Source organism: Microcaecilia unicolor, chromosome 7 (genome assembly GCF_901765095.1).
Source record: "Microcaecilia unicolor chromosome 7, aMicUni1.1, whole genome shotgun sequence".
NCBI classification, from domain to species: Eukaryota; Metazoa; Chordata; class Amphibia; order Gymnophiona; family Siphonopidae; genus Microcaecilia; species Microcaecilia unicolor.
This window is the reverse complement of record NC_044037.1, coordinates 199,014,362-199,032,998: the sequence shown is the minus strand read 5'-3', so window position 1 is coordinate 199,032,998 and position 18,637 is coordinate 199,014,362. Positions and strand designations below refer to the sequence as shown.

At 45.0% G+C, this 18,637-nt stretch overlaps 1 protein-coding gene across 6 annotated transcripts in view; it reads right to left on the bottom strand.

Moving 5' to 3' along the window:
* ANKRD44 (ankyrin repeat domain 44) overlaps window positions 1-18,637 on the bottom strand; it is a 477,800-nt gene that overhangs the window by 194,675 nt on the left and 264,488 nt on the right. For all 6 annotated transcript variants that reach the window (XM_030208682.1, XM_030208683.1, XM_030208686.1 and 3 more), the window contains exons 5-6: window positions 16,109-16,309; window positions 6,468-6,555 (exon numbers count right to left, since the gene is read on the bottom strand). In XM_030208682.1, coding sequence (XP_030064542.1) covers window positions 6,468-6,555; window positions 16,109-16,309 — 289 coding nt within the window. The remainder of the gene's footprint in view (window positions 1-6,467; window positions 6,556-16,108; window positions 16,310-18,637) is intronic.

Genomic DNA, 18,637 nt, shown 5'->3' with positions numbered 1-18,637 from the left:
GTATCGACTCCACAGCCCTGCTACAGCCTTATTTGATTTCTGCCTTCACTCTGGTTTCCCCACCACTACGGAGCCTCTGTATTTGTTCCATTAATTGTTTTACTATTGGGAGCTGGGAGGCTGTGCCATGCATCTGCCATCCTTTCTAAAAAGTCTTATTTCAATAATCTCATTTCTCAAGCTCATTGTCCCACCAAGAAACTGTTCCAGGTAATGTCTAACCTTACCACTCGACCTTCCCCCGTTCTGCTATGGTTGATCCCCCAGCAGTGCAACTGGTACAGTACTTTACTTCTAAAGTCCAGTCTCTTCAATTCTCTCTGACTTCCTCGACCCCTGTTCTCCCGCAGCAACCCATCTCACCACCCCCCATCTCTCAAGCTCACTTCTCTGTCTGGGATTCCTCTTCCTTTCCTTCTCTGTCTCTACTCTCACAAACCATAAACTCTATGCATTTGACCAAGTGTCAATTTGACCCAGTGCCTTCTTCCTGACTCAATATTTCTAGACATGGTCTTTCACCACTTACTTCAAACAGCCTCTCTTCAGGTATTGTTCTAGATTCTTGGAAAAAGACCATTGTAGTCCCACTCCTAAAGAAATCCTCTCTTGACTCTACTCTGCCTGAGAATTTCCACCCAGTTTTTCACCTCCCCATCGTAGCAAAAATTACAGAACACATTGTTTTCATCAACACTCTTCTCAAGTCCAACAGCTTTCTTTCCTTCACCCGTGACAGATGGTTTTAGGGCAGTCCACAGCACAGAAACCACAATCACTGCTCTTCTCAGCAAACTTCATTCCTCTCATGATGCTGGTTCTGTTACCCTCCTGGTGTCCCTTGATCTATCATCTGCATTCGACCTGGTTGATTACTCCCTGCTACTTTCTAGTTTGGTATCCCTGGCTTGGTTTTCTGTCTTTCTTTCTGCCTGTTCCTATACCATCTTCCTCACCCCCAGAAACACCCCTCACCTGTGGTGTATCCCAGGGTTCTATTCTCTCCCCTCTTCTATTTAATATCTTCCTCAGTCTTCTAGCCACAATCAACCAAACCTACAATGTGAAGTTCTTCATCTATGCGGATGACATCCTTCTCATTTTTCCCACTTCTCCCTTTCATCCCGACCTATCTCATCTATAACTTATGCTTAACTGCAATTCAATCTTGGCTCTGTTCTCATAATCTGGTTCTGAACTCTTCCAAGACAGTTCTTTTTTTTTTCTTTGCTTTTCTTGTCCCCCAGTGGACAGCTTTCGCTACTTGGGTATTGTACTGGATTCTAAACTTTCTTTTGACAGGCACAATTCTCTCACTCTTCAACACGCATTCTTTTCTCTCCTCCACTTTGACCAATATCAAAACTTCTGGACTTTTCTTCATTGCACACCTTCATCCACGCTTTTGTAATCTCTAGGATAGGTTATTGTAACGCTACTCTTGCAGGGCTTCCCGCATACTAAATCTGTAGTTCTCAGACTCTCCAAAACACTGCCGCTCCTTTCTTTGTAAAGCCCATAGAATGACTTCAGCTTCTCCTCTTCTAGCTCCCCATAAAGTTTTGAATCCAATTCGAAATTTTGTGCCTTAATCATAGAAATCAAACAAAATAAAACATGGAAAAGAAAATAAGATGATACCTTTTTTTATTGGACATAACTTAATACATTTCTTGATTAGCTTTCGAAGGTTGCCCTTCTTCCTCAGATCGGAAATAAGCAAATGTGCTAGCTGACAGTGTATATAAGTGAAAACATTCAAGCATTACTATGACAGTCTGACAGGGTGGGAGGAGGGGGGTGGGTAAGAAGTATGCATGGGGACATCAAAGCATATCATTGATATTCTAACAGGGTGGGTGTGGATAGGTGAGGGGAGGGTGATCAACAGAGACATACAGCTTTATGGTTTATAATGGGCTAGGAACCCCAGATCCTTGTTAAGTCCTTTCTGTTGGGTGTTAAAATATTCAATCATTCTGACTTCAAAGGTCTTACGTTCTTGTATGGTTTTAAAGTTACCTTTGAGGATTCTCACTGTGAAGTCACTGGTACAGTGTCCTGGTCCTGTAAAATGTTGACCAACAGGCGTGGGAACCCTGCTGGCACCAGTATTGTTCATATGATGTCTATGTAAATTGAATCTTGTCTTAAGCATCTGGCCTGTTTCTCCAATATAGCATCCTTCGTTACATTTTTTACACTGAATGATATATACCACATTGGAAGATGAGCAAGTGAAAGATCCCTTTATGTTGAATATCTTTCCTTTGTGGATGACTTTGGGGTCCTGTGAAATATTTTGGCATAGTTTGCAACTGGATAAATTACAGGGAAGTGTGCCCTTCTGTTCCTTTTCAGTCTGTGAAGGAAGTTTACTTCTGATTAGCTTGTGTTTTAAATTGGGTGGCTGTCGGAAGGCCAGTACTGGTGGGGATGGGAATATCTCTTTCAGTAATTCATCCTCCTGGAGTATAGGTTGTAGATCTCTTATGATTTTCCTCAGTTTTTCCAGCTCTGGATTGTATGTCACTACAAGCGGGATTCTGTCTGTGGATTTTTTCTTTTTGTACTGTAGCAGATTCTCCCTGGGTGTTTTGAGGGAGGAGGCAATATTCTTGGAGATTATTTTGGGGTTGTAGCCCTTCTGTTTGAATGATTCAGTCTGGGTTTTAAGGTGTCTGTCTCTGTCCCCTGGGTCAGAGCAGATACGGTGGTATCTTCTGGCTTGGCTGTAAATGATGGATCTTTTTGTATGTGAAGGATGGAAGCTGGAGTTGTGGAGGTAGCTACATCTGTCTGTGGGTTTCTTGTATATAGATGTTTGTATACAGCCATCACTGATTGAGACCGTGGTGTCCAAAAAATTGACTTTTTCTGGGGAGTAGTCAATTGACTTTTTCTGGGGAGTAGTCAATTGACTTTTTCTGGGGAGTAGTCAATTTTTTGGACACCATGGTCTCAATCAGTGATGGCTGTATACAAACATCTATATACAAGAGATCTACAACCTATACTCTAGGAGGATAAATTACTGAAAGAGATATTCCTATCCCCACCAGTACTGGCCTTCCGACAGCCACCCAATTTAAAACACAAGCTAATCAGAAGTAAACTTCCTTCACAGACTGAAAAGGAACAGAAGGGCACACTTCCCTGTAATTTATCCAGTTGCAAACTATGCCAAAATATTTCACAGGACCCCAAAGTCATCCACAAAGGAAAGATATTCAACATAAAGGGATCTTTCACTTGCTCATCTTCCAGTGTGGTATATATCATTCAGTGTAAAAAATGTAACGAAGGATGCTATATTGGAGAAACAGGCCAGATGCTTAAGACAAGATTCAATTTACATAGACATCATATGAACAATACTGGTGCCAGCAGGGTTCCCACGCCTGTTGGTCAACATTTAAAGGACCAGGACACTGTACCAGTGACTTCACAGTGAGAATCCTCAAAGGTAACTTTAAAACCATACAAGAACGTAAGACCTTTGAAGTCAGAATGATTGAATATTTTAACACCCAACAGAAAGGACTTAACAAGGATCTGGGATTCCTAGCCCATTATAAACCATAAAGCTGTATGTCTCTGTTGATCACCCTCCCCTCACCTATCTACACCCACCCTGTTAGAATATCAATGATATGCTTTGATGTCCCCATGCATACTTCTTACCCACCCCCCTCCTCCCACCCTGTCAGACTGTCATAGTAATGCTTGAATGTTTTCACTTATATACACTGTCAGCTAGCACATTTGCTTATTTCCGATCTGAGGAAGAAGGGCAACCTTCGAAAGCTATTAAAGAAATGTATTAAGTTATGTCCAATAAAAAAGGTATCATCTTATTTTCTTTTCCATGTTTTATTTTGTTTGATTTCTATTGATAACCTTAAGAGTGGACTAACACGGCTACCACACTCCGTGCCTTAATCATAAATCCCTCCATTCAGGTTCTCCTGCCTATTTGGCTTCTCTAATTCTTGCTTACACACCTTCATGCCCACTACGCTCTCTTGATTCCAACTGGTTTTCCCTTCCTTCCTTCACTTAAATTAATTCACTATGAGTCGACCTGTCAGTCAGCCTTCTTTTCTACTGCATCTAAGCTATGGAACGATCTCTCTCCCGATTTAAAATCTGAGCTCTCTATTGTTCAATTCAAAGCAAAATTGAAGATCTAGTACTTTTCTTTTCCCCTTAGCTTGATACTGAGGTAGTCTGAGACTATGGTCTTGGCCAACAACAATTTTTATAATTGCATAAATATTTATTATGTTTCAACGGTTTTTATTGATGATTAAACACTTTGAACAGAATCATTAAAGTCAAACATTTTGTGATCATAGTAACACATCATATTCATATACGTACATCTTAACTGCATCATCAGTTTTTTTACTCATTTCCTCCCCCTCTACCCGCCCCCCCTTAACCTCTGTACCTTAAACTTCTTACTTCATGGTATCAATTCCTTCCAAAATCTAGCACAGGACTTTACCAGTCTAAAGCAAGGAGTATATATCTACTGGGTGCCCCATAAGATAGAGCATTCCAAATGTATTAAGTACAGCACTTTATGGGATGCATAAATATCTATATATATAAAACTCACCCTCAACATTCTATTTGCACTGACGTCACTGAAGCCAGGTTCGTAAGTTCGAAGCTCTGAAGCCACACAAAATCACAGTCTGTGGGCCCCGCCCTCGCGTCAAACGTTATGACTTTGAGGGCGGAGCACATTCTCAGCTCCAACGTTGTACTGCACTGTAGCTCTCGCACGGAGGCTGCAGGGGGGCCGGCGACACACGGAGACACAAAGGGACGGAGGGGAGCCTTGCTAGCGCCCGTTTCATTGCGATTTGAAACGGGCCTTCGTTACTAGTTTATTATATGTGTCTTGTATTTTGCAAGAGCATGTCTTCTTTGGATGAATGCTGCTTTCCTATCAACTAATGGTGTTCCTTTTCTTTTTGTGTTTTGTTTTTAGCTTTTATAAACTGCTATGTTCTTTTATTAGTAATGGTGGTATATGAAGTATTAAAATAAACATATTGCACATCAGCACAATAAAACAATGTGTTTTACATTATATGTCATTAAAATGAAGACATTAACTTAACTCAGGGGTTCTCAACCCAGTCCTCAGGACACACCTGAATATGCATGAGGAAAATTTGCATAGACTGGAGGTAGAAAATGCATGTTCACTGTGCATATCCTGATAACGTGACTGGCCCAAGTCTCAGCCTGCCTGTCTGGCACTGCTGCCTGGATGTCTCATCACCATCCAAAACTAAACATGGCCAAGATTGAGAGGTCCTTTTACAAAGGCATGCTAGTGTTTTTAGCACGCACTAAAACTAAATGTACACTAAATGCTAGAGACACCCATATATTCCTATGGGTGTCTCTAGCATTTAGCATGCGCTAATCATTAGTGCATGCTAAAAAAGCTACAGCGCCTTTGTAAAAGACCCCCCTGAGTTTATTTTTCCCGCAAAACCCACCTCTCCTCTTCCCCCACTCTTTATCTCTGTGAATAACCCTCTCATCCTTCCTGTCTCATCAGCTCACAACCTTGGGTCATCTTTGATTCCTCTCTCTCTTTCTCTGCACATATCTAACAGACTGCTAAAATCTGTCATTTCTTTCTCTATAATATCACCAAAATGTGCCCCTTCCTTTCTGAGCACACTATCAAATCCCTTATCCACAATCTTATCATCTCACACTTAAGACTACTGCAATTTGCTTCTCATAAGTCTCCCAATAAGCCATCTCTCTCCCCATCAATCTGTTCAAAACTTTGCTGCATGACTTTTATTCTGCCAGTGTTGCTACGCTCATATTAGCCCTCTCCTCAAGTCACTTCATTAGCACCCTATCCATTTCTGCATACAGTTCAATCTCCTCTTATTGACTTGCAAGTGCATTCACTCTGCAGCTCCTCAGTACCTCTCCACTCTTGTATTTCCCTACACTGCTCCACAGGAATTCCTTTCATCGGGTAAATCTCTCTTATTTGTACCCTTCTCCTCCACTGCCAACCCTAGACTCCGTTCCTTTTATTTTACTGCACCGTATACCTGGAATAGATTTCCTAAGTCAGTTCGTCAAGCTCTGTCTCTGGACATATTCAAATTTAGGCTAAAAGCCCACCTTTTTGAAGCTGCTTTTAACTCCTAACTCCTATTTCACCTGTAAAGTACCTATGCCTGCTTTAATCATTCCCATCATAATCCCTTATTTGCCCTGTTTGTCTGTTTTGATTAGACTGTAAGCGCTGTTGAGCAGGGACTGTCTCTTAAGTTTTTAGTGTACAGCGCTGCGTAAATCTAGAAGTGCTACAGAAATGATAAGTGGTAGTGGTAGTAGTGTCCCGAGGAGTGGGTTGAGAACCCCTGCCTTAAGTATTCCTCTGAAACTCTGTTCACCATTGCCATCATTCTTACCCATATAGGCTGCCCAATGTAGTGCTCGCCTGTCTTTTTTGTCAAAGGCGTTGATGTTTGCACCTGTAGCTAAAAGCAGATTAACCATCTAAAAAAAAAAAAAACAAGAGTAAACTTTCCTTTACATTCCATTCCTAAACAGCAGATCAAAACCAAATTAAATGCACAACTTCATAAAAGAACATCAACAAGGTACAATTATTTCATGGAAATATATTTTGTCCCACCATAATGTATGCACAGTCACTGAACGTACAAGAATGAGAGCTAAAGGCAATCTTATGACTTGGAGATATTTGTTGTGTAAGTAAATATGAGCCATTAATACGACAATTTGGAAACCCTGTGGGAAGTCTGCATTAAATTGTAACCACAGGACTGCAACCTTATTTTCAAAGGGAAACCCAATGTGGTATTTTCCTTTGAAAATAAAATAGCTAGCTGTTTTCAGCAGGTGAAACCCCCATGGAGATGTTTAAATGAAATCCTTGTGTATGGATGGCAGGCTCTTCTCTCCCTACCCCCACCTCCCTACTCTCCCTACCGCCTTCTGCTGAAAACAGAAATACCTGTGCAGCAGGGTTGCCAGGTGGAAAATTTTTTTCCCACCCAATCCAGGCCAAAAACCAGCCCAAAACCCGCCCAAACTCAAACCCCGCCCCTGACACCCCCACCCCCGCGTCATCACCCCCGCCCCCGCCGTCATCAACCCCGCCCCCGCCGTCATCGGCCCCGCCTCCACAGTCACCGGCCCTGCCTCCCACGTCATCGGCCCCGCCTCCCCGTCATCGGCCCCGCCTCCCCCGTCACCGGCCCCGCCCAGAACGTCAGTAACCCCGCCCAAAACGTCACTAACCCCACCCACAACGTCACTAACCCCGCCCCCCGCGGCCGAAAAAAACCGCAAAAAAACGCCCGAAAAACCGCGGAAAAGAAGAAAAAGAAGCCCAAAAAACCGCAACCCGCCGCGGGCAAAAATTTCCCGCGGCGGGTCGCGGAAAACCGCCCAATTGGGCGGGAAAACCGCCCACCTGGCAACACTGCTGTGCAGTCAAACAACAAGGACATTTTTAACTATGAAAGGGGGGGCGGGGTGCTCAACTTTCAGTAACCTTTTTCTACAAATAAATGGTTGTTTACCCACAGCTCAAGCTTGAAACTTGCACCTAAACATGGCTTTAGAGACTGTGGATCGCAATCCAGTCCCAGCTTGCTGTTCAGCACTAATTTCATCACCTTATGTGGCCCATCACTACCTACAAGCTACCCACCATGACCACAGCAGTCTGCCGTCACAAAAAGAAAATGGGATCAGTCTGAACCTGAACAGCATACGTCTAGAAGAGCTATAGAAATGATAAATAGTAATAGTAGTGGTAAAATGCCTACATTTAATGACTTTCAAATACCAGCACGTCATTAAAAAAAGAAACATTCAGTCACAGAATGATGATTTGGCTTATTATAGAGGAAAAAAAGCCAGGGTGGCAGGGGGCAGCAAATTTTTTTTTCCTTGACCTCTCCTTCCCCTCGAATCATACCAGCCCCACCCAGGCATGAGTTCTTAATGCTGCCCTTGGGCCAAAGAATTTGCCCACCTATGCTTTAGTAGTAATGAACTAAATACCATCAAAACCAGAGTGAAGCAAATTAACACTTAGTCAATCCAATTACTCAAGTTCTGGCAAACCTCACAGGTAATTTTCAAAACATTGTAAGATTTATTTCCAAGTTCATTCACAACAATATTCAAGGAAGACAGCTAAGATGAAATTAGGCCTTACCTGCTAATTTTCTTTCCTCTAGATCCTCCAGACCAATTAAGACACTTGGGCTATGCACACCTACCAGCAGAGGGAGACTCAGAACACTTGACTTCGGATACTTTATATCTATCCTGTGCAGAACCTAACCAGTCAGTATATCCATAAAGCAGAGCAAGAAAGGAAGAAAAAAAAAAAGAAAGAAACACACAGAACCCTGTACCATGGCCGACCACAAAAAGAACCGTGCTTCCGCAGACAGACTGCAAACCAGGAGACTGATCTGCACCAGTCGATAATTCAGTAACAAAACATGTCTGGTATCTCATGGACTGATTTTGTAATCATGTGTACTAGTAAACAACCACAACAAACGTGAGCAACACACAATAAACAGGGAGAGCTCTTGACTGGTCTGGAAAGTCTGGAGGAAAGAAAATTAGCAGGTAAGGCTTAATTTCACCTTCCTCAGCAACCCTCCAGACTGGTTAACACACTTGGGAAGTACCAAAGCAGTAATCCCCTAAAGGCGGGACCCCTGGAAGTCAACACCGCTACTCCAAAACCAGCATCCCCTTTCACCTGCACATCAAGTCTGTAATGTTTCACAAAGGAATGCAAAGACCACACTGCCGCTCTGCAAATATCCTGCAGTGGAATCAAACTGCTCTCCACCCAGGAGGTGGCCACCCCAAGTGGAATGCGCCTTAAACAACAATGGAACATTGCAACCCTTAAGCAAATAAGCTGAAGCAATCGCCTCAAACACAGAGCTATAGATGCCTTGGAGGCCGCCACCCTCTTCTTCGGACCTCCATACAGGACAACCTATCTGAAGCACGAAATTCCTCCGTCCTTTTCAAATAATGCCGCACAACTCTTCAAATCCAACTTCGCCAAGTAACACTGATTCGAATCCCCTGCTCTATCTCCCGGAACCAGCAAGGAAATAACCTGATTCACATGATACCACACCTCTCTACATGAAAGGTCGAAACCACCTTGGGCAAAAACGTCAGAACTAGCTTCAAAGAGACCATCTACCTGGAAAAGGACATGAAAAGCTTCCAACAGGACAAGGCCAACTGCAAAATTCTCCGGGCCAAAGAAATTGCCATCAAACACACAGCCTTCACAGTTAGGTGGTCCTTACAGGTGCTTGCCCTGAGAGACTCGAAAGGAGCACCCTACAAAACCTCCAGGACAAGATTCAAATCCCAAGGAGGCACAAAAGAACGCCACAGAAGCTGCAGGAATTTCACTCTGTGAAGAAAACGCACCACATCCAGAGAAAAAGCCAAGGACAACCGCTTAACTTTACACCAAAAACAAGATAAGGCTGCGACCTGCATTTTCAAAGAAGACAACACCAGGCCTCTGTTCAAACCATCTTGCAAAAATTCCAAGATCTCTGCAAACGAAGTACGGAAAGGCCGGTAAGACCTATTCTGGCACCAGTTCTCAAAAATCCGCCACACTCTGACATAGGCCAAAGAAGTCGACCGTTTCCATGACTGCAACATTGGAGGAATAGCCCTTCTTCCTCAGCCAAGCCCTTTCAAGAGCCAAGCCATAAGCGAGAATGGAGACATGTTGGGCATTACAATCGGTCCCTAATGCAACAAGGCTGTCGACCCCTTCAACAGCAAGGGCCCCTGCACCACCACACAGACCAAATCTCCGTACCAAGGATGGCACCGCCATTCTGGTGCGACCAGAATCATCAGCCCCGAGTCTCGCTCTATCCACTGAATGACCTGACCCACTAGGGGCCAAGGCAGAAACATGTAAAGCAGCACTCGATGCAGCCACGGCAGAATCAGAGCATCGACCCCTTCGGCTCGAGAATCTCATTGACTAGAGAAGCAAGGCACCAGAGAACTGTCAGCTGTTGCCATGAAATCCACCTGAGGTAGACTCCATTTCAACACGATTTGATCGAAAACCGAACAGTGAAGAGACCACTTGCCGGGGTCCAGAGTGTGTCTGCTCAGGAAATCCACTCGCACATGGTCCACACCATCCATGTGCACTGTGGAGAGATCCTGCAGCTACAATTCCACCCAGCGCACCAGCAACAATGTCTCCTCCGCCACAGCCCAACTCTTCATGCCCCTCTGCTGATTTACATAGGCCACGGCTGTAGCGTTGTCAGAGAGAACCCGCATAGCTTTGAGGACGAGGAATGGGTCAGAAGGTCTCCAGAGCTAACTGGATGGCCCGCATCTCCAAATGATTGATCAACCAGCGAGCCTCTTCAATCGACCAGTGGCCCTGAACCACCTGTTTGAGACAATGATCTCCCCAGCCCCCCAGACTGGTGTCCGTGGTGACCACTATCCACTCCAGCAACTCCAGAGACATGCCCTTCTCCAGATGAGTTGTGTAAACCTACCACTGTAAACTGCTCCGGGAAGCCCCCAGAAGAGGAAGCCGCACCTCCAAATCCTGTCTTTGTGGAGGCCAGCAGGAGAAAAGAGCTCGCTGCAATGGCCTTGTGAACCCTGGCCCACAGTACCACCTCCAACGTAGCTGCTATGAAGCCAAGCACCTGAAGGTAGGACCGAGCTGAGGGAGCGCTGTCCGATAAGAAAGCCCGAATCTGCCCCTGCAGCCTGCTGATCTGTGCAGGCGGCAGGAACACACGTCCCACCAGCGTTTCGAACCAAACCCCCAAATATTCAAGGGACTGTGATGGATGTAGATGGCTCTTGGCTGAGGTCACCACTCAACCCAGTGACCCCAAGAAAGCTCACCACTTGACTGGTTGCCCGCTTGCTCTCCAAATGGGACTTTGCTCAAATCAACCAGCCTTTGCAAAGCTGCTGCCACCACCACCACCACTAACTTGGAAAACATCCGAGGAGCTGTAGCGAGTCTAAACGGAAGAACACAAAATTGGAAATGCTTCCCTAAAACAGCAAACTGAAGAAACTGCTGATGTGCCGCTCGAATAGGAATGTGCAGATAAGCTTCTGTCAAATCCACAGAAGTGAGGAACTCCTCCCGCCTCACCGCAGCAATGACCGACAGCAACGTCTCCATGCGAAAGGAGGGAACCTTGAGAGCTCTCTTGACCCATTTGAGGTCCAAAATGGGCTGATAGGAATCCTCCTTCTTGGGAACTACCAAGTAAATGGAATAACAGCCCGTCCGCCGCTCTCTCGGAGGCACGGGCACCACCGTTTCCCGAATCGGCCCCGCCTTGTGACATGGTGATTCGAGAAACAGACCTGGAAGAGGATGCTCAAATTGCAGCGCATAGCCCTCGCAAACCACCTTGAGGACCCACTGATCTGACGTGATCTGGGTTCACCTCTGGTAAAACTGTTGCAAACGAGCGCCCACCTGCACCAGAGACTGGACCCTCATACCTTCACTGAGCATTGTGTGCTTGTCTGGTTGCCCCTGAGGAAGATTCCCGACCTCTGCAATGGCCACTCCATAATGACCCTGGGAGCCAAACTAGGCCTACCCGGTCGGTAATGCTTTGCCTTACAAAAACGGCCATGTGCCAACAAACCATGGCCACTTGCCTTAGACTGATCTATATAAATAATTCTCACCTGGAACATTCTGAAGCTCAGTCTGTCAGAGGGAAACACTGAAGGGTAGGCTGTCAGACACTCACTCTCACTCATATGTCACCACTCACTGTCCGCCCTCAGCCACACCCCTTCCGCACATAATTCGCTACCCCAACATTCTAAATGAAGCCTCCAACCGGAAGTTGAGGCATCGAGACCACTTTTCGTCCATTGCTGTGTGCCCCGCCCTCGCGTCAGAACGTGATGACGCTGAGGGCGGAGCACTCACACTCCACGAAACGCCATTGACAACGGCGCAACACTGACGCTCCAGGAAACGCGATCTCAACCGGCACACACCCAGCTGTCACTGCCCTCCCCCTCGGCGCATAGAAACTGAACGCGAAAATGCTGCGAGTTCAACCGGCACAAACCCAGCTGTCATTGCCCCCCCCCTCGGCGCATAGAAACGGAACGCGAAACTGCTGCGAGTGCTCCCACAGCACAGCCAATGCAGGAAATACTGACATGGGGAAACGGAGCTCAAACATCAAACGACAACGGTGCTGGTACAGCAAGGCTGGACGGGGAAGGTTACCGAGGCAACAGGGTTTCACTGATCGAAAGACACTTCACTGCTGATCTGCACAGTACACCGCACAAACAGGAAGCAACTCCACCCCCTCTAACAGCCGCATGACGAACATGAATGCAAAGGTACCCAGTGCACAGGCATCAACAGCTGCAGGGTCACCAGGTTCAAAACTTGCCTTCTACCATGCTGGGATTTACAGCCTCACCAACTTTCACTTTTCCTTTCACAGCTGCCCTTCCATCCCTATTTGCTCTTCACACCAGAGGAGGGGGTGCTCACACCACAGAGGGAAGAGAGGAAGGTATCTCTCTCTCTCTCTCTCTCTCACACACACACACACTCGCCCCCAGACTCACTCACTCTCTGTCACACACACACACTCGCACATTCACTCTCTCTCTCTCTCACACACTCACTATCACACACACTCTCTCTCAAACATACACACTCCCAGGAAAACCTTGCTAGCGCCCGTTTCATTTCGCTCAGAAACGGGCCTTATTTACTAGTCTTCTCATAACAGAGAAACCTTATCCTCACCAAAACCTCGCACCAACTTATCCAACTCCTCCCCAAAGAGCATGGAACCTTTAAAGGGAAGAAAACACAACTTGTACTTGGAAGCCGCGTCCGTGGCCCAACCCCTAGCCAGAGTACCAGCCGGGCGGCCACCATGAGGAACATATTCTTCATCGAAGCGCTTAACAAGTCATACAGGACATTGGCTAAGAAAGAGGAGCCCATTTCCAACCTGGCCACCTCATGCACCAGAGCCACTCTGTCCAACAACAAATCATCCAATACCTTCTCCGCCCAGCGAAAACAAGCTCAAGCTATAAGATCTCCACAGATAGACACCTCCAGTGCCAGTGTCGATAAATCAAAACTACACTTGAGCAATGATCTTCCTTCCATGGGGGTCACGAAGGGTCGCGTCCCTGTCCACTGGAATGGTAGTCTTTTTAGTCACCGCTGTTAAGAGTGCATCCACCATGGGAGGTTTCAGGGATTCCTTACCCTCCTGTGGAAGCGGATAAAGTCTAGCCATTGCCCGAGCCACTTTACATGAGGTGTCCTGAGAAGTCCACTCTGCCAGGACCACGTCTTTAACATCCTTATTCATGGGAAAGGACCGCGCTGGCCACCGGATCCTCTTAACCAGAGGATCCACCTTGCTTAACTTCAGCCGCAGATAACTCTGCAAATTCAAACTTAAGTGTCGCAGAAACCTGGTCTATGAGCTCTGCCAACACATCCCTGTGAAAAATTCTAACAGACATATAGATCCTTCCTGGGTATCAAAGGTTACGGAATCCTCTACATTGACGTCAATGAGAGCCTCATCCTACCAGGGAAGCAAGGATTCCTCCACTTCCTCACTCCAGTCCATGCAAGGCCATTTTGCCCCCCCCCCAAGAACAGGCACCAAACCTGAAACCTCTCCCCGGACTGGACCCCCCCCCTCCCCAGGCCTGAAGCAAAGGCCACACAAACTCAAGAGGGAATCCCATCCCCCCCAGAGCTCAGCATGGTCTGGAAGAGGGGCCTCAGGAAGAAGCAAGGGAGGAATCCAAAATGGTAGTGATTCCCGCCGAAATCAGGACCACCACTGCAGAGCCTGCCGGCATGACAGGATCTGCTCTGACCACCCCAGGCATGCCCTACTCCACAGACAACTGTGATGCTGCTGCCGGAGATGATTTTGGCTCCTCACAGAGCAGACACTGTGTCCTGGGCACCTCTATTCCCCGGTGCACACACGAGCAGCAGCATAACAGCTTAGCCACACTCATCACCATGAGGTCCGAACAGAAGTGAGAGTGAGAGGGGCAGGAAGGGAAAATCTCTAGTAAGGACTGCTTCCAGCACAACAATGAATCTCCCTGCCCCCACAGACAGAACTGGCACACAGTCTGGTTTCTTGCTGTGGTGGGGTTTTTTTGTTTTTTTTTATTTTAGCCCGGTTGCTGCAGGCTCTTTAGGGCACTCAAGGTTCACACCCTTACATGGCAGCCGAGGCACACAGCTGTCCACTCCAGCCGGAGGGCAGAGGAGGGAAAGGGACCCAGCTACTCAGGTCTAGCACCCCAAGGGGGAGACGGGGCCTCACTGGACCCACAACCACAGAATAATGACAAGGCACTACCAGTACAGGGAACTCGGCATAATTAACTTTTTATTTATTTATATTTATTTTCCCAAGGAGAAAAGAAAAGCCCGAGCACTCAGAACATCCCACAGGGAGTACCAGACCGGTCAGGTTGCACAGACTGCACATCTACCCTCCACTAGAGACTGAGAAATACTGACTGGTTGGGTTCTCCCCAGGATAGATATACAGTATCCAAAGTCAAGTGTTCTCAGTCTCCCTCTGCTGGTAGGCGTACATAACCAAAGTGTCTTGACCGGTCTGGAGGGTTGCTGAGGAAGAAAGTGTTGTAGGAACATATACTCCAAAAATCTGGAACTATTTGTAAAAACAGTGAGTCTGTAGCATCAGGTGGCAGTATACTAAGTACAAAAAGTTTTGGATATTCTATGAAATAAACATATAGGGGCTAATTCTGTAAAGTAGGCACTAACATTTATGTACTATTTTATGCACATAAATGTTTAGACTAATAGTACATAAGTGTGTAAATGCCAAAAGTCTGCCTATTCTATAAAGACATACATAAGAGCATAAGAACATAAGTGTTGCATAATGGGACAGGCCAAAAGTCCATCAAGCTCAATATCCTGTCTCCAACACTGGCCAATCTAGGTCACAGGTACCTGGCAAGATCCCACAACAGTAAAACAGATTTTATGGTGCTTATCCTAGAAATAAGCAGTGAGATTTCCTAAGTCCATCTTAATAATGATATGGACTTTTCTTTTAGGAAATTACCCCAGCTTTTTAAAAACCCTGCTAACCTAACTGCTTTTACCACATTCTCTGGCAACAAATCCTAGAGTTTAAATACTCATTGAGTGAAGAAATATTTTCTCCATTTTGTTCAAAATAAATTGCTTAGCATATTTGACAAATGGACATACACATAGATGGAGTCTGGGTGTATCTCCAGCATTTAGGCATCAGCATAAGTGCTTGCAACTAAATTGTAGGTACATGTTATGGTAATATTCTATAAACACACTGTTATAGAATTACCCCCATACCAACCTGCTGTAGGGTTTACTAAACTAAATCCACTAGGGAACAAATCAGAGTTTACTGTAGAACTAGGGCAGGGATGCAGGAGTTCAGGCCTCGAGTGCCACAAACAGGCCAGGTCTTCAAGATACCCCTAATGAATATGCAAGAGATAGATTTGTAAACAATGAAGGTAGTATCCATACAGATCTATCTCATGTGTGAAAATCTGGCCTGTTTGCCGCACTCAAGGCCCAACTCCTGCATCCATGAACAAGACTATAGCAAGTGGGTTTTCAGCAATGAGAGGGGTCTGTCTCACTCAGACATGTCAAATTTGCTCTTTACTGTACACTGTCTTTCAAACGGCACTGTACTGTTAACTGAAACCATTCAATTAATATCCAGTTGCAATAGTAAAGTTTAACAATTACTGATATTGGGACATATAGACTCATGAGACTCTTTCTTGAAGCACATTCATTTCTACCAGAGGCTTGCCTTGACTAATTCATTTTGCTGCTTGTAATGCTGCTTATTACATACAAATAATCTTGCTATGTAATTTTGCCTTCCTTGTGTTGGTGGAGAGTATGCCCTGGCCCCATAGTGATGATTACCTCAGTATGTCCATTGAGAGCTGCATGGTGTAAGGCAGTCCGCCCCCCTCGGTCTGAGACATTAACACTGCTCAACAGTGGAATGATCACTTGCGCACACTTCACAGCCTTGTTTGCAGCTGCTACATGCAGGGGTGTCTGCCAGTTTTTGTCCCGCGCATTCACATCAGCTGAGTGCTTTATTAGCACCTGTACGGCTTCCTGCAACCAAAGCACAAAACAGTATTAGAAAAGAATTCGATAATGACTCACTAAAAACAATTTTATTTCAGAAATCATTCAACATTTTTATCTCATTTTCAACTTGTATGATATTAAGACATGAAATAACATCATGAACAATACATATAGTGTAAGAGAATATATAAGAGAAGTAAATAAGAGACCCTTTCTCATAACATACGTACTACACTACTACTTTTCTGACTTTCAGAGTAAGATCTTATTAGAGAGGTCTAAAAGAAAACAAATGGGAGGGGAGGGAATTTTTACTTATTTATTTAGATTTTGCTCACACCTTTTTCAGTAGTAGCTCAAGGTGAGTTACATTCAGGTACACTGGATATTTCTCTGTCCCAGGAGGGCTCACAATCTAAGTTTGTACCTGGGGCAATGAAGGGTTAAGTGACTTGCCCAATTGCTCACTTATCGTGGAGCTCTACTGTTGCGAGAACTGGATTCTTTTCACATTGATCCTGAAGCCTTATTGGTGAAACTTCAAGCCATACTTGTCCTTTATTTACTATTTCTTTGTTGACATCCATCCTTAACCTGTTCTTGTTGAGAATAAATATGCCTTAGTCTCTCAATTTTAAGAGAGCTCAATGTTGAGGTTAATAAACCTAGCAAACCCAGAGATGTAGAATTTTATTTCTCTAATAGTGACATAGTAAATATCAGCAGATAAAGACCTGCATGATCCATCCAGTCTGCCCAACAAGGTGGCCCGAGATGAATCTGGCACTCTGCACAGATTCCATTTCATTATGATTAAACACTGGTATACTACGGGGCTAATTTTCAAAGCACTTAGCCTTCCAAAGTTCCATAGGTTTCTTAGGGGCTCATTTTCAAAACAAAAAAGTCCAAAAAATGCCATAAGGTGGCAGAACAACATTTTTAAGTTGCAAATGTTCGACACCATAATTTTAGACGTTTTGCTCCACAGTTCGTCAAAATTCAAGGGGGGCATGTTTTGGACAGGATGTGGGCGGCATGAAAAGATAGATGTTTTTCTGCAATAATGTAGCAAAATGAAAACGTGTATGGCCAAAATTAAGACATTTTTGGCTAGACCTGTTTCAATCATGACTAAGTGACCAAAAGGTGCCCCAAATGACCACTGGTGAACTTAAGGCATAACGCCCTACTCCCCCCAGTGGTCAATGACCCCCTCCAAGCCCCCTAAGATGTGACAGTGACATACATACCAGGCTCTATGACAGCTTCAGATATGATGGCCAGTCCTATTAGAGCAGCAAGCAAATCCCAGAAGTAGCCTAGTGGTCAGTGCAGTGGACTGTAGAGAAGGGGACCCAGGACCATATCCCACTCTAACTAGTACACTCATGGTGGAACATGTGAGCCCTTCAAAAACAAATATGTACTGTACTTACATATAGGTGACATTTGAAGGCATAAGGGTTATTGTAGTGGTGCACAGTTGGGCACAGTAGGTTTTTGGTGGGTTTTGGATACAATATAACGGGGGTTTGGTGAGATGAGTACCTGGGACCATTTATGTGAAGTCCACTGCAGTGCCCCCTAGGGTGCCCTACTGCTTTCCTGGGATGTCTGTGTGGCCAGTCTACTAATGCTGGCCCCCAACATCCCAATGGCTTGTTTTTGTGCATTTTTCCCTTGGTTGGTTTTTTTTTTTTCCAAAAATGGTCCCAAGCACAAAAATGTCTAGCAAATGGCTACTTCCGAAGCAAAAAGTTGGACATTTTTCTGGTTTGAAAATGGTCATGTTTGCTACTGGGCTTTTGGATATTTCGCAAAACATCCAAAATTGGATTTAGATGTCATATTGAAAATGCTCCTCTTAATTTCTAATCTCTTGTCTAATGAGCAATCTTGGCTTTCAACAGCAAATAAAGAATCCTACCCATTCGGCTGGCCATAATGTTAGATTCAGTTTTCTTCAGTAATCTGGCTCATCTGACCCTTAATCATTTTACCACAAAATAGCATCTCAAGTCTTCCTGTCTTACTGCTTCTAAAATTATCATCTGGACAAAGTTTACATAAAATTAACAGACTCATTGTTAGCTAGGTGTACTGACTTTTGTTCAATAAGTACATAAGTAATGCCATACTGGGAAAAGACCAAGGGTCCATTGAGCCCAGCATCCTGTCCACGACAGCGGCCAATCCAGGCCAAGGGCACCTGGCAAGCTTCCCAAACGTACAAACATTCTATACATGCTATTCCTGGAATTTTGGATTTTTCCAAGTCCGTTTAGTAGCGGTTTATGGACTTGTCCTTTAGGAAACCGTCCAACCCCTTTTTAAACTCTGCTAAGCTAA